A 24,097-nucleotide genomic window follows, 5' to 3' on the forward strand; every position below is an offset into this window, starting at 1 on the left:
TCAAGTCAGTGCTTCCTCAACACTTATGATTGCAAGCAGCTTTAAAGGATCTCTCAGGTAGTGAAATTGCTCCTTTCATTCTATTAAAACACTAAGCTCTGCTGAACAGCACAGAAGCTTTCCTGTACTGAATTATCTTTCAGGGAGTTGCAACATTTCCCTGTGGCTGTCTAATCTGCGTTGTCTAATTTGAAAGAGAGGCTGATCATGCATCCGGACTGCATAACTCAAAGGTGGAAAAATAACAGCTTAGGAGGAACAAAAACTTTTGAAATAATGCTTATTTTAACAATAATACATAAACATACAAGCAGTGATATTTCAGAGAAGGCTCTATTGCTTGAGTCAGTAGTGTCCAGTTTACTGACTAGACACACTAAAACTCTCAAAGTGAGGAATAACGGCTAAGAGAATGTGAGTTCACCAAAATTACATGCTTACCACCTTTCTTTGAATACAGAGTGGTTTGCTCTCACAGAAAGTAAAAAAACCCCAGTGTTAAACAGAGTATACAAGATGCTAAAGATGTGAGGTAGTATTCTCCACTGCCTTACATACATACTCAATGATAATGGTACTCATATGATAAACTTACAAAATCTATGCTGAATGCTAACTGATATAAAGCTCTATGAAACCAAAAGCCTAACAGTTTACTTTGTAAACATCTCAGGACTTTTTAACATATATATGTATTATATATAGGAGAAGGTAAAAAGAGAAATTATCTTTCAATAAAATGAACATAAAGAGAGCCTTCTTTTTATTTCCCTAGTCAATTTATTACTGTATTTATTATTCATACTGTTTTCCAAGGTTTCTCTTGTCTGGCATGGTTCGTTATCTCTTGACACAAGAAAACGTACAGAATGGTACAATATTGTCGTAGGTACTAGCGATATCAAAGCTGTGAAATGTTTTTCAGTTTTAAAATATCAAACATCCTGTTCTATACTTTACAGGACTCTATATTAAAAAGTAGCTGCCAAATAAAGTAAAGGGGACTTTCTGAGCTTCACTGAATGAGCAATAATCAACAGAATGAAGAAAAATTCTTGTTAGAAGAGAACCTACCTGATGCAGGATTTTGACAAAAATGTATGGGAGACCTCTCCCTTTTACAGGAAGGGATCATACATTTTAACAGAGATAACCCTTATAATTGTAAGCCCCAGAGTATAATATATACTACATAGTACTCCTATACTACATGTAATACACACTGCATTACCTAAATGAACGTCAAAATTTAGCAACACATGAAACTCAGGTTGCATATTAAATTGGTTCTGGTCTTACTTGATTCCACACCAGACAATCTCAAACCTTAGTAGGAGTGAAGGAGACAAGCATTCAGAAGATGAACTGCATGACTGGCTAGTGCATGAACCCCTCTTTGGCTTGCTAACCTGAAGGGCTCTGGTTACATGATGACGACATGGGAAAGAATGACATATTGATAATGTTAATGTCATATAGTAAGCATATGTCTTCAAGGAAGAGAATGCCTCAAAAAGAAAAGATTATTTTCAGACTATCTTTTTTCCTGTCTAAATTCTAACATTTAGGAAACTAAAAATGGACTGGTGGTGTCAGGTGTCTTCCAGTGCAGCAGTATGGCAATCGCTGAAACACCTCCAGAATAAACATGGATACAGCTATAAAGTTGAACAAAGGTAATCTTCCAGTGAATTTGTAGCATATTTAGTCACTAAAAGTATATGTTCTTTGAAATGAACAGAGAGAGTGTGGGTGCAGAACTCTCACTGGAAGTCAACATGAGCTGACACTTTCACTTTTCTGAAAGTTATGCATCCAGAACTGACAAAGGATACAAGATCTGTGTACAGTACAAACCTCTCTTTCTAAGGTTTCATGTAATGTCTAAAATGTGAGATACAATATATCCACAGGTTTCTAAAAGTGCTACAAATAATCCTTGCCAGATGTTGCTGGATACCCACTTGTAGTCTCCAACCATCAGTGCTCAATGATAGAAAGATGTATTTCATCTTTTAGAAGATAATCTACAGATTACAGATTAAAGAATCTGTAATAAAATTCTCTCAAACTAAGAATTCTCTTCTGGAAATCCACTTAATTCCATACTTGGCTTTTTTTTTTTAAAGCAGCAGAGAGACAATTCCCAGTGGTCACATTAGCGAGAATCCCTCCGCTACAGCATTATGGACAGCTCTAAAATATTTACCTCTTACAGCATATTTTCTGTGACCTACACATATCAGAATGAATTATTCTTTATTGAGCCACATTTGCTGCTGTTCAGCCTAGTTCTTTCTTCTTAAAGTCCTGATAGGGTCCATTCATCATCCGTTTTTACACTTCTTACCAAATTGAAAGGTAAGATTAAACTCTCCTCAGCAGACTCTTCTCTAAAATTTCTAGTACTGCTTGAAAATAATGACATGTACATGTTGTGTCAAACCCCACCTTATTAAAGTCAGTACTTAAGTTACCTGAATGTAACGTGACGCTACTTAGCAGCTACTGTGTATATACATATATTGCTTGTTTTCATTTTTATTATGTATATGTGTGTCTTTGTGTGTATCTACAGTGAGAGACAGACAGTGATGGATAAACACAGAATACCCCACTTCTCCTCTAGCCATTCCTGACCTATTTTCCTTCAGCCTCTTTCACTGAATCATGTGGCAACTTCTTAACCAAGTCTGAGAGTTTTCTTGGTACTCTCTCAATACATCCAATGACTCCTTCAGAATTTTTGCAGTTTTCCCCCTACTCCGCTCTGGAGAAGTCATGCAGTGACAAAAAACTCCTCTTTATTCACCTTCTGAGTGACATAAATTAGTTCAGCACACAGTAGCAGCTGTGAACTGAAAGCACCTAGAAGAAATGTAAGTCAACCTGATAGCTCTCAAAATTTGTGTTGAGCCTTTTAGACAGTCTCTAGACTTGTACTTGGTTGTTCACTCTTAATTAAACGTTCATAGAATGAGAACTACAGACCACAGAAAATTGAGAACTGTTGCGTGATTTTGTAAAATAGTCCTTGCTAGTGAGCTCTTGCCTACACAGTAATGTAACAAATCAGTGATGGTAAGCTTTTATGTCTTCCACACAGGACAGGCCAATATAAAACCATTACCTGGCTGGCAAAGAAAAACCCCCAAAACCTCTGTCAACATAGTTTTCATACTCACTGGCCTTGTACTAAACCCTGGTTACAAAAAAAATCTATGAAGTGAAACTGCAAAGGAGCAGGGGCACAAGGCAGTAAAGACTAGCTGATAGGTCAAAAGAGAAAAAAGAAAACTGCTAATGTACAGGAGCTATTTTTGGAGGTCCCAAGTCCTTCATCCACATTTACAGCTACTGGGTCTTCATAAAATATCACTTTCCTGTAGCACTTGCAACTTACAGTATTATTTGTAATTAAATAAATTCAGATAAATTCTACTGGCTCAATTTTTTACTTGTAAACTAAAACCAATAGTCAGCAGAGTCGAAATAATTAAAAAATAGCTGTTGAAGGGACTTGGGGAAGATATCAGTCATTTTCCATTCCACAGAGGACAACTATGCCTACATCATTGTTTCAAGGCCTGCACTGATTGATGTTCTGTAACCTTTATAGGAATTCCATAGCAATATTTAATGAGTCTTCCTCAGGAAGTCCTCCTGACACTGCAAATCAATTTCCCTGCCACCATATAAGAATATAGTGGAAAACAGTGAAAAAAAAATTACCAAAAAAGGTTTGCTTTTCCCCCCCTCCCTCGTCTGTGTTCACTGTATTTTTTTTTCACAGCAAGAGCATCTCTCCTTTGAACATTTATTTTGACTAAAAAAACCCAAGCAACCACCCTTTCTGTTAATGGCCTGAATCTACAAAGCCATACTTGTGAAATACTCTTAAGAAGTGTCTAATTTTTTTTTCTTGTGGTGATACTTTTTCAAGAGCGAAAAATAGATACAGACTTTCTTAATTGCACAGAACTATTTGCTTTGTGCAGTACCCATGCTGAGATAGCCAAAAAGTAGGTGAACATGACTGCTGTTTAACATGGATTTCAGAACTACTTGGGCATCTCTAAAAATCCCTTGCACCAAGGTCCTTAAGATTCTCAGTTTCAAGACAGTAAGCAAATCTAATGGGCACATTCTTGGACAGCTGAAAATGACAAAAGCCGCATGCATATCTACAGAATTCCAGAGGTATTGAAAAATATGTCTTGGAAGAGTTACATGCTATTTGTTTGCACATCTAGTCTTGCAAACCCAATTCCCATGATAAACTGGTAGAGAAAATACTTACTGGGGTGGGTAATCTTGTAAAACATGAATGTAACTTTCCAGCTTGTCCTGTGCAAGATCCCTCTCTTCTTTAGGGGAGCTACTGAAGTGGACTAATTAGTTTCAGGCAGCAATTGCTACCAACTGTGTCTTGCTTTTAGTTTTCTAGAAGATTTAAGTTTGCTTAGGTACAAGTGTAGGAGGCTATACATAATAACTATTAAAGAAGGGGGTGAGCTCACTTTTGTATTTGCACAAAACCAGACATAACTGAAAGGAGGTCTTTCAGAAGAAGTCTTCTCTTATACAAGTAACAAAAAAAATCTATGAGAAACCAATTAAAACCCTAGCAAAGCCAGAAGAAACATGCCTGGTTATTTTGGCAAGTTCTGCAATTGACTGATTTGGTCAAGCTTGTCATGGCACAACTAAGGTTTTGCTATTTTAGACCTTTCACTTTTTTTTTTTTTTTATTTCCCTGCAAGCAAACTGTGCTTCTCTCAGATATTTCTTTCCCTACAATATCAGAAAGCGCATGTATAGAAGATATACATGTCTTTAAACACACACTGCTGCATTAACAACAATAATGAAAATGTCCTTATTGTTACCGATTATTTAAAAAAAATAATTTAGCATTCCTTCAGCAAAACCGGGTATGTGACCCAGCAGCTTCTAAAGGTCACAGTTTTTTAAGCATGTTGCTCAGCTCCCTGTGCATGTTTTCCAACTATTAGTAGGTAATAATATTATTGCTAGAACTTTTACAATTGTGTAATTACGGAATATTTTAAATAGCTCATGTATGACCTTTGCTACAAAAATGTAATTTCTATTTTTGCCAACACTGCAGGCCAGAACTTTCCCATATTTTATCATAGGAACTAACTGAATGCTACAAATTCCCAAAAGACATTCTAAGTAGTAGATAGTGGAAATAAATGTTTTATGAACTATATCTGAAATAATGGTATCATTCTAAGGAACTAGGAAAAAGACAAAATTTGTTCATGGTACCTTCACAATCAAAGAAATGTTTATTATTACCTTAAGTGCCTACAGCTACTGGAGAGGAGTTAGTTACATTTTAAATTTACATTTCCAAAACATAACAGTGCATCTCCTAACACCAAATTTTTATTATTTAGAACTTCCCATTATAAAATCCTGTTTTCAGATACAAGTATATTTATTCAGACTCCTACTGTTTAAACAAAGGTTCTTACGATAATTAGCTTCAAAAACATTAATGGCAATTTTTGGCTGCATCCAAAACACAGGCATAGGAAAAAATATTTATTGCAATAACCCGACAGCCTTATTATTGAAGAAAAAGAGAGAAAAGCACATGTTGCCAACAGAAATCATCTGGATACAGGTAAAATCTTCCTAGGTTCCTCCATCAAAATGCTCTAATGCTGCATAGTTACTAACCTTGCACAATTTGCAGAACATCAGGAATAAAAAAAAACAACCTGGAGGACTAGTAGTTAGGGGCAGACTTGAAGATAAGTTGGACTGAGGCTGACTGGAGAAGGCGGCCAGTCTTTCTCACACTAGCAGATAGGCATGGGGAGAGGAAGAGAAGCAATGAGCAGAAGAAAGAGCAGTCTATGATTAGCTGGCCAATGAATTTAGGGAGCAGATGAAAAATGTTTAGGGAGTTGAGACTGGAGACCAGTGAATAACCATCCTGAGACTAGATGCAAGTTCAGGGAGTGGGCAACTGGCTGGATAAAATGACTGGGACTATGTGGCTGGAGGTGGGAAGCAGTAATATACTTGATTTAGAGACAAGACAGAGGACAATTTGAACTGCCCAAGAAAAGAGACTAGGATGAATTACAATACAAAGAAGAGACAGCAGTGGGAGGCATATGTGTGAATGCCAGGATTGGATGTAATCCTAGGGAAGGATACTAAACTAGATAGCTGTGGTGGGGATGCCAGGGAGGCACTAGCATGGACCAGGGAGTAAGAAATCAACTGAGGAATTAAGATAAGAACTGAGATAGCTCATCAGTGTCCCAGAAGCACGCTAACATTTAGATTCCCTCTGAATAGACCTTTCAAACTGTTCAGAACTAAAGATTAGAAACATGGGGAATGAAGAGCAGATTTGCATACACAGAGGGAAGAGGCTAGATAAGGGAATGAACAATCAGAAAGCTCACCCATCATGCTGGAAACCCATATTCATAGCTCTCCTCTAACCTAAAGCCTATAAAGTTTTCTACCAAGAGAACCCTCTAGCTATCAAGCTTTCTGCTATTCTGCAGTAGGTGGATTCAGAAAAAGCTTTCACTCTCTCCTTATACATAGTTAGTACAGTGTATAAACAATTAAATATTTATTGGCATAAAGACTGGAACTGGTTGGTCTAACTATTAACCTATAAAGTATCAGAATAGTCTCCCTCAATCCTTCTTGTCCTCAAGTATCCCCTTCAATCTAAATCCCCTAAATAACTAGTGAGACAGTAAGAGAATGATCCTGTAAACTTCTGGCCAAAGCAACCACCTGAGAAGCAAGATGTTAGCATCCCAGTTTATACTCCATGATTATTTAACTTTTATACAAAGTAGAGCAAGTTCAAGAGAAGACAGTGAAATTCCCACCCCATACAGAACACATTCAAGAAAGTGAAACATATGTATTCCATTTCTTGCAAGCAAAATACAAGGAACAGAGCCTTCTAAATACCAAGTCATTAGAGCAAAGACAACAAAGTTACTGCTTTTTTTTCTTTTTTAAACTAATTCCCTTAAATTTTCATGCAAATGCACAAAATAAAACATTTTGTTTGGAATGAAATAGCAATTACTTGTTTCAAACAAATGTTACCATGTCTTCAATTAAGTAACTTTTTTTACTCTTTATTTTTGGACAAAGCTGGCTTGTGTACATTTTCTTGTTCTCTAATTGAAATAAAATTTGTGCAACCCTAATGCTAAATAGCATGAAAAAATGTCTTGGGCCTCTCATACTTAGCACTTTCACTCTCTCTGTAGCTCAGATCCCCTTCTGTAAAATGGGAATAATGTGGCCTTATTGAGATTTTGTGAGGATAAATGAATGTGTAAATAATCAAGCAAACTATAATTGCAAAGCCAGTGACACCATAAACACCGAAGGAAGCCTTGATTAAATTAATAACTTTGTCAGCAGAGCAGGAACCTAATAATAATAATAATGAGACTATAAGACAAGAAAATTAACAAAAAGAACAACAAAATATTGAATACCTGCACAGAGTTTGCTCCCTATCGATCCTCTAGCAAGAACAAAGCAGATCTATTGAAAAAATATTAGGCAGTTCTTCAACTAAAGTTGATCATATTCATAAAAGATGTGAACTTAAAATTGCACAGCCTTACTTCCAGTATTTCTCAATATCCAAATACTTGACTTTGCAACTTTTATGGTCATTTTTTCTCCACAGTAAAAATGTTATGTACAATATTCAAGATAAAAATCAAAAAACATGGAAGTTCATCTGCTGGTTTAGGGTAACATTTATCCCTCAATATTAAGAAACTGGCTTAGAATTTTGACACATATCCCATTTACTTCTTTCAGCTGAAACCAGGCAAAGTCAGTGGTTGTGAGGCAAAACCAGATGAAGAGTTCACGTGACTCCAAACAAAAAGCAGTTTTCACACAGCCTCTTATGAACTGAACAGAAATGAGCAAGTCTGGCACAACTCAACATTCTACAAGACATGCACAAAGGACCTAGTTCTGAGAGGTGCTGAAGGTCTCTGGGTACAGAGCACTGCAGGATCAGGCTCAACGTGCTAATGACTTTTCATACGGTAGTGGGGATTAACCACAATGTGACTCCTGCAGTCATTTGCAGCCTGAATGAAACAGGAAAAACTCTTTTTGACTTTGCAAGGAAAGGGTTTGCTCCTTTTCCTTTTTGCTGAGAATAGCCCCTTTTCTTTTCCCTAGACAAAAAAATGTTTTTTCTCACTAGGCTTTACTTGGAAATGCTAAGGATGTATCACCCCCTCCAGAGAATGACAGCCCAACAACTAGACCTTCTTTAACAGAGGTCTAAGTTGTTATACAGCCAATAAAAACTATTGAGGTGGAATCAACCACAAAACCATGGGTCCTCTGTCTGTCCAGCTCCCTTCCCAGGCACTAGAAACCTCAGATTCCTGACCATGGTGACAGACTGGAGTAGCAGCCAAAAGAGCACACAGACATGGTTGCTGTCCCCTATACCTGCCAGACAATTTCCTCTCCCACACAGAACAATGGAGCAGAGCATCTTCTCCTCTCTATTCTGTTTCCAAGGCTGTAAGTATAGCCTCATCCATGGCTACAACTATTTCATGGGACTGCTTCAACATTCCTGAAGTTATCAACATCCCTATTATTACTGCAACTATCACTATTAACTGTTTAAAGTTTGGACACTAAAAATTCCATGTGCCGTACCTTGAAATTATGATTATTATTTTTTCTTAGAAAACCCCTAATCAAGCCATACAATTAGAATGAGAGAAACACCATAAACGGTAGTTAACTGGACAGTCTCTGAATGCTGGGCATGAGTATGAAATGAAAAGTGAAGTTTCAGACTCTTGCCTGTCCTTCTTTGGAAAAAAGCATCAGGGAGTTTGAAGAATAAAGAGTGAATTTTGATTGATTCGGGTGCTTACCTTAGAAGGTAACTCAAATGAAGTCTTAAAACATTAACATGGATAGATATTTCTAAGCAGGAAAACAAGTAAAGAGGGTCTAAACTCCCAGACTTTGCCTACTGCTCCTCCAGAAGGATCAGACCATTTTCACTACAGATAAGTAGTCATCAATTACTGGCTCAGAAAAAAATTTTAAGTTTTGAGGTCCTTGCATGTACAATGATATTCTTCTGAGTGTACCAAAAAGAAAACAGCATCTAGAACCTACTGCACTACTTATCTCTAAAGTCTTTGCTGCTGGTTTGTTTTTTTTTGTTTGTTTTTTTTGTTTTTTGTTTTTTTTAAACAAAGGAACAATTTATCCAAGACAATAAACAGGCCTTCACCCTCTGTGTGACAGGGCCATCAAATCTGATAGAGAATGTTGAATTATCAGAGGAAATGAGTCTATACCGGCTAGGGTAGCAAGGAAACAGTATCCTCTATACAGACCTGAGGAAGGGTAACTACTAGTCTACATGGCAGGAAAGCTTCATAGTACTGCAAAGTATCCTCTCAGTCATCACTGCAGTTGGGTGAGTTGCTGTTTGACTTCAGCAATATCTTTAGCAGTAGCCAAGGCCACAGAAGCAGTAAAAGCTAGAAATATTTCTGCAGAGAGGCTGAAGTCTTTATTTGCAATCCTCAAACCAACTGAAGATTTGGATTTGCTTCCAGTTACAAATAAATAAGGGCTGAGCCTTCTAGCCTAGATGATGGAAGAGACCTGGTAGTACTGGTTAAATGGGGGAGGAAAAGAGGAAAAAAAAAAAAAGGAAAAGAGGAAAAAAAAAAGGAAAAGAGAAAAAAAAAAGGAAAAGAGAAAAAAAAAGGAAAAGAGAAAAAAAAAAGGAAAAGAGAAAAAAAAAGGAAAAGGAAAAAAACGGAAAAGAGAAAAAAAGAAAGAGGAAAAAAAAAAGGAAAAGAGAAAAAAAAAAGGAAAGAGGAAAAAAAAAAGGAAAAGAGGAAAAAAAAAAGGAAAAGAGGAAAAAAAAAGGAAAAGAGGAAAAAAAAGGAAAGAGGAAAAAAAAAAAGGAAAAGAGGAAAAAAAAAAGGAAAAGAGGAAAAAAAAAAAGGAAAAGAGGAAAAAAAGAGAAACACTCCTTTTCAAAGCCAGAAGTAAAGACATCCTTTTGGGCCTGGTGTATTCATTTACGTGCACGCACTCACACACAAAACCAAATCCAACTTGTGCCCCTGCTACTAACCTCTGCTGGCATTTACATAATGCCAGTCTAGTCTGCTGTGTGATACATAGCAACCTGTATATCCCTCAGCATTATTAACTCTTAGACTGAGAGCACTGGGCTTGAAAGAAACATATAGCACTGCTATAACACGCATTTATGTAAATACTGACTCTTCCCCAAGCTTTTTTTCTGTTGTTTTGTTGTTGGTTTCTTTTAATTAAAAAAATCTGAAGATACTGTGAATAATCTAGAATGTGGTAATGTGATATGATTATCAAAGGAAAGATGTAACATCAACCTGACAGTTTACAAACCCAGTATTCAGTCCTACATGTAAATAAGATCACATACAGTAAGCAAATAGGATCACTATTCACAGTAATTGCCACACTAATTCACAAATTCTCAAGAGTAGATGGTAACAGACAAAAAAAAACCCCAAACAACCCAAACCAAACAAACAAAAAAACCAAAACCCCAAAACCCACAAAACCCAAACTTTTTTTCCCCAGCTGACCCTTTACACAATAAATTGGCTTTATGTGGCCATGACTTAGAGGAATTTCAGTTGCAGACTTGACATTGCAGAGAGCAAAGTATAAAGGTTTTGAATGCTGTGGTTGTTCAGAAGAAACCTAGAGCCTCCCCCTTCCCTTCACAGGCATCAACTTAATTAATTGTAAGGAACCTGGTCGTTATGCAAATTAATTCAGTCCTGTGATTGGTTATTGCAGCAATGAAGATTCTCACACACTGTCCACATGAGTTCTGAAAATAGCAATGAGCATCTGTTCTGTGCAGTCTACCCCATCAACTTTCCTTTTACTATTTGTTTCAAAAAGAGTCTTTCAATAAATTTAAGGTTCCTGACACCAGAATTTGTAAAGGAGTAAAGCAACATCATGGGAACAAGACTTCTGGCTGAGTGAAATAACATTTCTAGTAACACTTATCTACAGACTATAAGATGACTTGCTGGACAAATTAACTAGTCTAGTAATATATTTACTTCGTATTAACTACTCTGTGATCTGCACTGCACATCTATACACAAAGACCTCTACTGTGCATTTATGCCTGATATATTTAAGACATATAACTTAATTATAAACTTCTGTTCATTCCCGATATTTATTTTAATGCAAAATCAGTCCTGATATTTAATAAAGCTCATTCTTCCACTTCTAAACTAGTCTGTCATGTCTACGTTAACTTTTGAGGCCATGCAACGTCATACTCGCTTAAATTTTAACAAGGCAAATACCTTCCTCAGCAGGAAGAAAGTACATTCATTTTCCAGGGGTGAAAAACCATGCAACTTCAGTTTTGCTTGGACAGAGAAAGTAGGTGAGTTTAATATCTTTGGCTATTTTGGCCAGTAAACTGTTAGTATTACAAAAAGTTTGATCACAACACAACAAAGAAAGAAGTTTCAAATAAATAACAAATTATTTTGTTTACCTTCTCTTTTGTTTTTTGTGATTTTAGAGTGTTTTGGAGTATGTATTTTCAACTTTGTATACACAAGACTGTAAAACAATTTAGAAAAAAGGCTAAATCTGATTATCCCTTCTAGTTTCATAACTCATTCCTAACTCAGCCAAAATCAGGTTGGCAAATATGTCCAAAATTTGAACAATTTAAAACCCACTGTAACTTGAATTCAAGTTTAACTATAGAATCTTGTTTAGCTTCATTTTTAGAGAATTCTGGGAAGGGGACATGCTTAAAATGTATCTGTATGTGCATCAAAATAAAACTGACATGGGAATTTAGGTAATCCAAAGATGAGCACTAATTAAAAAAAAACAAAACAAAACAAAACAAAACAACAACAAAAAAAAAACCCACCACAACAAAACCCTAGAAACATGAGGATATAAAACTTAGTCTGTGCCTTCTGTATAATTCAACTAAATGTTGCCTACTTCTCTGGATAACTGTTGCTGAGTTTTTAATATTGCTGAATAAGCAAATAAATACAGTGGGTAAATAAGGTTAGTACTGGAGAAAATACTTTGTTCATTGACTCTAACCACATGAAATCTAAGTCCTAGTTATCGCAAAGAACCGTAAGGTATTTTTGTTAAAATTATTAAGTCATAGCAATAGGAGACGCCACCTAAGAAACTTGTTTATTCTGAAACATTAGCTGGGAAGTGGGTAGAGTAGGTATATTTTGATTTAACATGTTAGGTGTTCAGGTTATTGAAAATTTTAACAGAAAATAAAATGACAATTTTAATCAGAGAGTGTATGCATTTTCATGCCTTATTCAGATTTAACTTGGTTCTGGGGTTTTTAATTTTTAAATAAAACAGTATTATTTAATGAAGCAACAACTACCACCCATGAAGGCTAAAGTAACTGACGTAGCAAGACGAAGGGGTTCAGAGGCGAAGACAGTAGCATGTGCTAACATTCAAGAAAATTATGTCAATGTAGAGTTGTCCCTTCAAGGATAGTCTTAATTCATGGTCCTTTCAAAGTGTAGCTATTGCTGTCCTGAACATGAAACAGAGCTCTGAACATACAGCCTCAGAATAAGGCTCTATTTTAACAGTAAAATTAATGAGATTAGAATGGGCCCTCAAGAAATTTTAGTAACCCAAAATTTTGTAACACATTTTGAATTGTGAGACGACTTAATATTAAAAGTAACATTCCATTTCTATGACTGTCTTAACACACACTACGCCCTGCAAGGAACAAATATGTGACTACACATGCACTAATTAAATATTTATATTAAGAAAAAATATGTGTCATCACAAAAGTGGGCCATAAATTGTAGAGATATAATTCTCTTCTATTACTCTAACTAGAAACCAGAATCAAGGAGACACAAAAGAGTTAAACTTTCCCATTGTAATAACTGAATAACCAACACTTATATAGTCCTTTAAAAAATAATGAGATACAGAAGCCAAAGTATTAGTTAGCTCAAACAGGGATGAAGATGCAACTCTCAAACTCTTAAGAGAGGAAACATCCTGGAAAAAAAAACACCCAAAATATTTAAAATAATCCTCTTTCTTTCAACCTCTGCCTCCTCATTAGTATGGGTTTGAGGCTCTTTCCTCCAGAAGCAGGAGCCAAGCTCCCAAGCAAGTGGCACACTTTGTTCTATGTACTTTCAGGATATGGAATTCCTTTCCTTGCATCCTCTAAAAAAAGAGTTAAATCTCTCATCCTGACTCTTTGCCTGTATGAGAAAATTCCCAGCTGAACTCACATCACCATATCACTAAGTGCTATAGGGTTACAAGGTATCTAAATCAGGTGTAAATGATCAAAATATAGGAAGATAATGAATAGTGTGATCAAACATAAAGTTTATGTGCACTTACTCCCAGAATTCCATCACCGGAGAAGTGGCATTTTGTAAAGAGACTTGACTGCAGTTACTCATATTAAGTTTTTGAAATTCCACACAGTTTTCTATAAAGGAACAAAAAAGAGTTTGCTATATTGACATGTAAGTACATTTCCTCTTGTGCATTTTCTAGTTTATGCATCCTGTAAAGCCACCATTCTATAATACATTTTCTCAATGTCATTAAATGATTTCTAGGTACACTAAAATGCCACAGCTGCTACTTCTGCAACACTATTTTGACCACCAGATCACAGGCCTATCCCAGAAAAATATCCATGCAGTATGATACACTCTCCTGTAACACTTTCCAAAGGCACAGTTGCAATGGCAAAGACCAATAAAACATCTGAGGCAGAAGAAAAATGCTTTGAAAAACCGAGGCAATTGATTGGGAATTACAACATACTCCTACTCCAACCGCTAATTCAATGGCCAATGGTAACAATTGGCTTATGAAATGCTGCCAGCAACAAGTTTCCACCTTGCCTTAATATGGCAAGTGAAGAGTTACTCTGGCTTATTATTATTATCTCTAATACAGAGAAAGGAGATCAAAGCAGCTCAGCATTGTTGAGTTGACACTTAGTATTTGAACAGCGATCAACATTGGCTAAGCTCCTTTGCAGGGTTGCCAAAATTGATACTGAAGCCTTCCACATCTATTGGGCCCAAGATTAGTTACCTACCATAACCTAAACTGCAAGATTTCAAATAGCTTTAGGTGTGCTCAAAGAGCACAATAATGACCAACTTACTAAAAACCATGAAAGACAGTACGATTGGTACATGATTTGAAATCGGACAGTAATATAAGCAATAAATGCAAAAACTTCAGGAACATGGAAATAAGGGCATTGGTATGTATTCCCATAGATGTTCGTGATCTTCAAATGCAGTAAGTAGAGCATTAGAGCTAAAAATATCAGAGAGGACAGATGCAGAGCCCGCCCTATACTGAAAACCCTTACGAATACACACCTGATCTTTCATGTAAGAGGCTACTTTGCATGCAGTAAGGATTATATATGTGACTACATTTTCAGAAGTAGCTTGATGAACATTATCCCTCAACTTCTGGCATTAAAAAGAGCAAATCCAAAGTTCCACATTTAGTATTTTCCTCTCTATTTAAACTTCTCCTGATTTCATTAGAGTGAAAGGGCATGATTGTAGCCTGTCATCAGGTCATCAGCTCTTCCGAAGAATTCACTTACTGTGTTCAGGGAGAATAGGTATGATTGCAAATGAGAGTCTTGGGATTTAGCCAGAATATCTTACAGAATTAACAAAATCCAAAGTCGTCTTCTGCTATCTGACATTATATTCTGCAGCTACAAATGCTTATACAATGACCTAAACCAAGAAGGTATGAATAAGTCTTCATTCCAGGATTCCTTTATCATGCTGTAGTCTGATGTGATTGGCCCATTTCCACAGACTTTTCTACCGGAATAGTTTGTTCCTGACATTTTAATATATTAATCAATTACTTGGAAGTATTTGTATAGCAATAATCTCTACTGAGGTCATACCTGTATTCCATTCATGCCCACAGGTAGCCCAAGGAAGCTCTGTAGTAAAGCAGTTAAACAAATAGAAGATAGCCCATGCTAAAATGATGATGTAATATACATTTAGATGTGCCTCTATAACTTGGGTAGCATATCCAATGCCTAGAGAAAAACAGTGAGACACAATAGAAAACTTTTACTTTTCAGGTAATTATAAACAAATGTTTACTACTTTAAGTATATCTTAACTTCCATTTTGATACAATTTATTTTATTTTACTTCAAATTTAATGCATTCTTTTGCAGCAGAACACAGAACTGTTTGTTACCTTCAAATAGAGGGCAAACTTTCCTCCAGCATGTAATGCCTCCTTCACTAGTAAACTGTCCCAAGGCCGTCTCCAAGAAAAATACTGGTATTCCACAGCAAATAAAAAAAACCACATATGGGATGAGGAAAGCACCTACAAGCAAACATTGAAGGGATATTGGTTATAATGAATACAGTTCCTTGACAGCAGAGTGAGAAATTAATTTTCTTAATAAAGGAAGGATCACCTATTAGCCACCTCTCAGGCATCCTGCTGATAGTGCAGGAAGTATTTACTCCTGGCCCCAAATATCAAAAGTTAACTTGTAAGCCATTTTTAGCTCGTGGCAAAGACAAGACCAAAGTTCCTCAGTATAGACTAAATTCTGCTCATGTGTCTCAAACACAAAAAAGACCACAGTCTTGCTCAACCACACAGTTCTGCTCTGATCATCACCAAGTCAGTCTACACTACCTTCTCTTCCTCGCTTTTCTCAGGAAAGCAGGGATGAAGAAGTCTTATGGAAATTAAATCTAAGAAGTCCTTTGTATGTTATTTGGGTAAGCCTAATGATAAGGACCATGAAAAGAGAATGATGAAATAGACTTTAGAACTACTTACAAAAACAGGAAAGCAGGGCTTCGCCTTTTCAGCTAGAAATATCAACGTAAAGTTGTAGGAAAATAACAAAGCATCAACATTTTTGTTAGATGCTGACAGTAAATTCTAGCATAGGTAATGAATAATACAATTCAATGCTGAAGCATTGTATACCACAACAAAAAAAATATCTTCTCTTACTAATTAACACATAGCAGAAGTATTGTATTATTTAATGATTGTGTTATTAGGTATGGCACCTAAAGAACATGGCTGTAAAGTATGCTGAAGCAAAGAAATGGGAGAAGATACATATGTTAGGCATAATGTCATTTGCTAATAATGTAGATTTTAGGTATTCCATTTAGAACTGAACCTAAATAATGAATAAAATACAGCCTTTTGACTACGTAGAGAAACCGTTAACATATAAGGCATAAAGAATTGTTTTCCTCATTCCCTCAGTACTCAGACTTTCTGATGAGGTGGAAGGAAAGCAAGGCACTATATTGATTTAGACTGAAACAAGGAAAGAAGGAAATAAATACCGAGAAGAAAGCATAAAATAACTGATTTTGCCATTTTTACTTAGATCAAGAAAGTTTTACTGGTTTAACCAGGCAGACTAGCGCAGCAAAACACTGCATAGAATAATTTATCTGAAGTTGTAGGAAAATTACAAAGCATTAACTAATTAAGTTATGAAAATAAAGGTTAGTACAACATACATAATGTGTTGTATCCAGGCCTCAACCTGCTTGCTCCCAAACAAATAATCCCACAATACTAATCAGCTTCATTTAAAGCTCCCATTAAATGATGTAAGCATCCCACCATTTATTCCATTTCAAATCAACACAGGATACGCTGAACACACAAAAGTCTTGGTGGATGCAGTTTTTCCTAAGAAGATGTGTTTTACAGTGCTGTCCATCATTGCATACATAGATCAGTTCTTTAGAGCACTAGCAATAGCAGCATTTCCTTTCTTCAGTGGGAGTCCTGAAGATCTATTTGATCATTAATGAACAGCACCTTAATAGCTACCTCTCTAATACTAAATCTCTGTCAGAATATTAACTATGAATAAAATGTTTCTGAATATACCTCAGGAAGATATCTACAACTACAAGGCAAATAGGGTATCCCATTCTTCATCTTAAAAACAAAACAAAACACACCAATAACCAAATACCACAACACACCCACAACCTGCAACAACTGTTATGCTTTAGTAGCCTTGATTAGAAAGTTGAGACAACTAAATACACCTGCTTTGACTTGCAGTTTCTTTCTTCAGACCCAGCATATCAAGAGAGATTTCTTCCTGAGTAGTCTCTTCCTTCAACCAGGCAATTTGCCTATAGTTGAATCTCAGCTGCATCTCAAGCAATACACATGGATTTCACAAAGAATGGAAACCTTGCATCTACAACATGGTTTCTCTGTATGATTTACTGTGCAAATGGTTTGAAAAAAATCCTTATAGGCCAGGCAAACTGCTGGCCAGTATCAAGTCTGGCTTGGCCCACTCATATGCACAATCATAGCAAGTTTAACATGGCAACTTGTTGAAATTGAAAGCATTAGCTTTGACTCTATTTTTCCAACACTGTTCTACAGCAGGTATACATCATGAAAATTTGAGGACATCAGGTTTCCCAGCTTGCAAACAGAGCACATTCCAAGAAATATCTAATTCTAAACATGCAAAGAAATTAATTTTCCTAAAAACTCCACTAAATATCCATGAGAACAAATTAAATTATAGAAGCTTATGTGTACACTACCTGTTATAACTTGGAGTAAATACCAGAGAGAGGTCAGACCTCAGAAGTTCCATACTACTGCTTCTAGATTTATTCTGTATCTAGCAAGTTATTTCATAACTAACTTATACATCTTACCATTGTCTTCACTTACCACACACTAAGTAGTTTTCAGTATTTACATCTGATGCACCAAACAAGTCCAACTCTGGTCTAATTCCAGCAGGGCATTCCAGAGAGTTACAAAACCACAGGTCATAGACCAAGTCCTCATTGAATAAAATTGAAGTCAATGGCAAATTTCCCATGGTGCTGGGACACGACCAATTAAACCACACACATTAATTCTATTCTTAAGGAATAGGGTGGTCATTAAGTATGATATATAACTAATTACTTTTTCACCACGTCACGCAAAAACATGAGTAGAAGTTTTTCTACCCAATGTTATAGCCTTAAAAATGATACCATCACATTTTGACAAGCTAGCATATACATACAAATGGGCATATAAATGTTACTGTATGAACAAGGAAGTCTTCATTATATACTGAAAAAATATTTCTATCTTTTCCTTTGCCAAAATTTTGCTGGGAAAACTTTGACAATCAACAAGAAACTGTTCTGCATATCATATCCAGCATATTAATATTTCTGTACTAATAGCAGTAGTTGGTAACACTGTTCTGAAGACAGGTCAATTCTTGTTATCTTAGTTTTGCTGAAGTACAGGTATATAAAGAAAGGAGCTGCAAACTATGAACACAGATTCCACAGCAGTACTAGTCTTATAGAAACAGCAGACAAAATGGGCCAAAATCATCCCTGAGTTCAGACAACTGTGCCTAGTTTTGGAGGGACAAGGGAAAGAAATTTAGCACATCATTGTTAGCAAACCCATTAAAGAACAGATCTTTGCATATCAGCCACTGAACATATTATTTTTCTCCCAGCCTATGTGACCACAATAACTGATTCAGGCCTTAAGTGGGAAGAATGTTGAATCCACTCCACAGAATTCTAAACTAAACTTTTAATTTACTTTTCTTTCCTCATTGCTTTGCAAGTCACAGATGACGTGCTTATTCTTAACTGTCACACATCTTACATAGTTTATACTTAACTATAACCAATACATGCCACATGTTATACTTTTGTAGAAGTTAAGTCTGTTCTTTTCTCTCTCAAATAACATTCTTATTCTAAATTTTATAGGGTTTGCTCTCTCCTTTGAGTAACAGGATACTTTTATACCTTCCGCTACCCTACTGTAGTGATTTGGGAAGTAATGAGGGAAAAAAAATACAGTTGAGTTAAAGAAATTTTCATATGACACAAGAAAAAAAAAGTAATCTTTGTAGCATTATCAAAAACAACATTCATCCTCTCCAAAGTATACTGTTGTGAAAAATAAACTGCTACATTCTTTTATCATCAGATGAACTTATTTAAGTATGCTTGGGTCTGTATTCACGCACAGAAGAAAACACACAGTGTACTACTATAACAGAATACTAGCTTCTTCTGCATTAAAAATCTTACAGAAAAAGATATGTCAATTTACTGATACAAAAGAAACTTGTGAAAGTAAGCCATGCAATATTTGGGGAGTAGAAGGAAAGAGAAATACAGCGATTTTTTCTTAGTTGTCAGATGCTTCATACTTCCCTATCTGCACATGCACTGAAACCCTGAATACCCCTCTCTTACTAGTGCAAGAAATACTGTAAAGCATTCTTAACTGTTTATTTCCCACATGTTTGTGGCGAGCTGTAAATCAACATATGATGCCATCTTACCTCCTCCATTCTTGTAGCAAAGATATGGGAATCTCCATACATTTCCCAACCCAATAATCTCCCCTGCCACAGAGAGCACAAATTCAACCTTATTGTTCCAGTGACCTCTTTCATGAACTTTCTTATCATTGCTGTGGACGAGGTTGGTACTTGAGGCTTCTGGGTCCAAAGCATCTTCTGGCTTGCCATTAATTATAGGAATAGTCTTTTCAGCTGTCATGACTGTTCAGCCTACGGGAGAACAAAGAAAGAACATACGGATGTTTTAAGTAATAACCTTCACCGACTAAAGAATTCCCTTAGCATATCATTGGCTTCTTATTACCTACATAAATTTGCAAATGAAAGTGAAGGAGGCAACTCTGTAAGACTGGAAAAGTTGGAAAAAAGGAAAAAGGGGAAGGGGGGGGGGGGGGAAGAGAAGCTTATGTACAAGAGAAGGAGATTTCCAAGTTGAGACAGACAACTTAGTAGTACAACGTTGATTTAAGGCACAGGTAGCGAAGCTTTTCAAAAATCCCTCCCCAAGCAAGGATCCCAGCTTGACTAACCTACCAGAGGACAGAGATCTCCTGCACCTTCCAGGCACGCAATATCGAGAACAGAAAAAGAAAGGGCTGTGGAGAAGGGGGCCTGAACGGTTCTGGCCTGCCTGGAGGAGTAAGGGAGCCCCCAGACTACTCACCCAGGGCTCTGCCTGTGCCTGCGCGGCTGGGAGAGGGACGGGGTCTCTAGCTGAGCGCTCGGCTCCGAGCGGAGCTCGGCGGGCTGCCGCTCTTCGCTCTGTTGCACGGGAGACACGGGGCAGGGCAGCCGCCGGCGCCCGGCGGCAGAGGCGGCCGGGGCGAGGCGGGGATAACGCGGCCGGCGTTAGGATAACGAGGAGCCGGAAAGCCTCGTCCTGTTCCGCGGCTGCTGCCCGGCCGGCCGGCGGGGATAGGATGCTCCCCGCGCTCTGGAGCCGGAATTTGCAAATGCTCAGCCTTCCCCGGCGCGATGGTATAACACCCGCCTCCCCCCTCCGCCCACCTCAGGCTGTCCCGCCAGCTCCCCCCTCCTCCTCCTCCTCCTCCTCCTCCACACAGCATCACCACCCGAGCATCCCCAGCCCCTCGCTCCCCCGCCCGGCGCAAAGCCAGCAGGGCCGAGCACCGGGCGGTCCCCAGCCCTGCTCCGTGCAGCCCCTCGTCCCTCCGCGGCGAGGGGGAAGGCGACCTGCATGCGGCTCGCCGAGGGCCCGCGGTGCCGGCGGCGGCTCGCTGCGCACCTGCCGCCCGGCCGCCTTGCTGCAGTACCCGCCGCCGCGGCGGCCGGAGCCCGGCCCCGCCGCCGCCGCCCTGGCCGCCGGCTCCCCCCGCGGCTTGGCTTGTTGGGGGCTTTCGTTCAAGTTCAGGCCTGGCAAGTTTAAAAAAAAAAAAAAAAAAAAAAAAAAAAAAAAAAAAAGGCCGAGCCGAAAACGGCAGACATTAACTTCAGCTGGGGGGGGGGGGGGGGGGGGGGGGGGGAAGATAAAAAAGGATTTAAAAAAAAAAAATGTGGGGGGAACATTTGAAAAGTGTGGAAACAATGTGGGCGCTTTCGAGTTACACTGGGAAAATGCAGAAACGGCCCACATGGGCTTTTCTAACCGGGGTTTTGCTTAAAATTCAAGCTAAATAAGTGTAAAATAGAAGCAAGAATGGGAAAAAATAATACAAACTCTTGTTTCAGGTTGAATGAGGTATTTCAAATAGAGAACTTTTTTCCATTTCATGCGCCCCCCACCCTCTTTTTTTGGTAGGTCAGTTATTCCCACCCCATGTCGGCTCAACCCAAACTAAATCCCTCTTCCATTATTTACCTCTGCAGCTTCTCCTTGGCAAATGGCAGGGCCCCACTCAAGTTTTAGCTTCAAATATTCCCTCGGATCCAAACTCTCAGTTGCAGCTACAATCACCAACATTTTGCTCTGCAACTACAGGAGATGCACTTTGGAACGCCGTCTCTTAAAGCCAGGGTTACATTTCAGCGTGCTGGAGGATGCTGTGAGACAGCATACTCTTCCATGTGAATTCTCTCCCTCTTGCCCTCCAGCTCCATGGACTTTTCACACTGCCAGGAAAACTGTTAGCCAGTGCTTACTGAAGACAATGGAAAGATGCCCATGGATAGATTTTATATTAACTTTAGCTGACTTTGGAAGCTAGAGCCTGATCATACCCTGCTTACACATGTAGCCTCAGTGTGTTTACATGTTGAAGTTCCTACTGCAGTTAAAGTTCTTAGAATTCTGCTTTTAAATTATGCATGCCACAACAGTGGGTGTTGGGGCCTCACCCCACATTCTCTGTCAACTATATATCATATAAACATTTGCACCTAACAGGTGCAGCATGAGGCCCTTTTCTTATTGATACCAACATATATAGCACTAGTCAAACCTATACTGTGAAATGAAAAACTGCCTGTAGTAAAACCATGATAAAACTGCAGAATTCTGATTTTTTTTTTTTTTTTTTTTTTTTTTTAAAGTTCCTTCACACAGACATCCTCCACAGATATCATTACCAGAGCTGGGTTTGGTTTTGGGTGGTCTTTCTGTGGTTTGTTTTGGTTTTAATGCAGCTGGTATTCATTAACTAAGGATGGAATAGATCCATTTTTCCCAACCTGGCTTTGTACAAACCAAACTCAACTTTGAGGGGGTTTTGTTGTTTTATTTTTTTTCCCCCTTCTACATCTCGTTTTCAGTAGGGATCAAAACAGGCATTGTTTTTCTGTATTCCAGCCAGGCTGAGCAGGCTCAACAGGATACACTTGAACATCAAAGCTGAAACTGAATTCTCATTTCATTCCTGAGAGTAATTCTAAAAATGGAGGGAAGCTAAGGGACAGTAAACATCTGACTGATAATTCAATACATGGGAGAGATCAGTCTTCTTCAAATAGACTAATGATACCAAATTGAAGGGGTCTGCTCCAAAGAACAGTCTATAGGATGACTAGCAGATGCAAAAGGTGTTTAATCACTGCTGATTTGTTCAGTATTTGAAATGATTAACTCCTGGTGACAAGTATTTTATCCACTACTGTGTTCTTGCACTGATTTCCATTCAGTCTCCTACCAATTGAAGGGTTTATGGAAGTAATTGCTAGCTGCAAGTCTTTCTGAATACTTTACTGAAATGCAGCACAGTGTTTGCAACAGATAACGTCCCAATTTTTAAAACAGGTTGATAACCCTGTTTTTTTAATCTGGTGGAGCCTCCTCTATTGCAATGAAAAATTCTCTGGATTACAGACTATATCTCAATTCATGCACTAACCCAGTGTCTCTCATGCTCCTCATCATGAATTCATGCCTGCTTCTGTCAGTCTGTTGGGAGATCTGCACGTGACATGCAGAGTTCAACTCGGTGACTGGGATGAGAGCAAATCTTGCAACATGGCTGTACTGTAAGACAAGAGACTGATAGTTACCAATATCAGAAGGCTGTTACTAGTAAAACCAATATCTACTACTAAAACATTAGTTAATTAACCAAAACATTAGTACATATTCTGTAGAAGGGCTAGCAGCACAACACATCAAGTAATCTAGTTATGTCCAAGGAGATTTCTTCTGCATTGTCTATTCCATTCCTGATAATGTGGCATCAGTTCTGCAGAAGCATTTAGAATTGTTGCCTCCAACGCACTTACCAGAAATAACTTTCCTGGCCATTCCTCTCAAGTCCCACATTAAAATGATGTGACCTAAAGAAGCAATTCAAGTTCTGCCTTATTCAGGTTTATCTCCACACTCCCAAGGCAACCATTAAAATTCTGCATAGAAAGTAGACATGGGTGGGAGTGGAAACCAGATGTTTCTGCTAGCCAAAGAAAGGTGCCATGAAGTACTAAATGTTCTAAGACTACATTTATTTAGATTTATAAACTAAAATTAATAAAGATGTGGAATTGATATATAAAGTAACTTGAGAAAAAAAACTTCTAAGAAAAAGCCGTATCCCCATGGGATTCTGCCAGGATGCTGAAATAAATGGCCCAGATGCACCAAGGAATACGCACTGTACCTAAGCTTCTTTGCTTACTGCCAGAACTCATATTCAGCCTATTTTTCCATTTATTTGTTCTGGAACTTCTACCTGGTCCATACTTTCAAGACAGAAATACACAGAGTTGTTAAGATGTACCAACACATGCGGAAGATTAACTCTCTTGCTTTTTTTCTCCTTAATGCCCAACCCCTACACAATTCAGAAGGCTCAGAAAGAAAACTGCGTGATACAGTTGCATATTTTGCTTCTTATGCTTTGGATGTATAACTTTTCTTGGAAATCAGGATGCTTTACTTATCCTGCACTTTGGATCCCCAGTAGGATGCCTGATTTTCTGTGGTACTACTGTTGGACAAAAGTGAACTCTCTGCTACACTGTGTAATATTTTGTCCCACATATGTGCCTCTAGATTTTTGCATTTTTCCTGAATAAAACAAACAAACAAAAAGCAATAAATAACTTTCCAAAAGAGAATTCTCATTAGAATTAATGTCCTAATAGAGAGATCAATGCAACGTTCATGCA

The 24,097-nt window shown here is 37.8% G+C and overlaps 1 protein-coding gene across 4 annotated transcripts in view; it reads right to left on the minus strand.

The window, feature by feature from the left end:
- The window catches only part of SLC6A11 (solute carrier family 6 member 11), a 109,928-nt gene extending 89,089 nt beyond the window's left edge, over positions 1-20,839 (minus strand). The window contains exons 1-5 of one of the 4 annotated variants that reach the window (XM_029996100.2): positions 20,799-20,839; positions 19,532-19,762; positions 15,382-15,516; positions 15,074-15,214; positions 13,513-13,603 (exon numbers count right to left, since the gene is read on the minus strand). In XM_029996100.2, coding sequence (XP_029851960.1) covers positions 13,513-13,603; positions 15,074-15,214; positions 15,382-15,516; positions 19,532-19,751 — 587 coding nt within the window. In that variant the 5' untranslated portion in view covers positions 19,752-19,762; positions 20,799-20,839. Of the gene's footprint in view, positions 1-13,508; positions 13,604-15,073; positions 15,215-15,381; positions 15,517-19,531; positions 19,763-20,216; positions 20,531-20,746 lie in introns of those variants that run through there. The other 3 variants (XM_029996099.2, XM_029996098.1, XM_029996101.2) reach the window with 3 other exon arrangements.
- Between the last annotated feature and the right edge of the window lie 3,258 nt (positions 20,840-24,097).

This window comes from Aquila chrysaetos, chromosome 20, assembly GCF_900496995.4.
Source record: "Aquila chrysaetos chrysaetos chromosome 20, bAquChr1.4, whole genome shotgun sequence".
Classification (NCBI taxonomy): Eukaryota; Metazoa; Chordata; class Aves; order Accipitriformes; family Accipitridae; genus Aquila; species Aquila chrysaetos.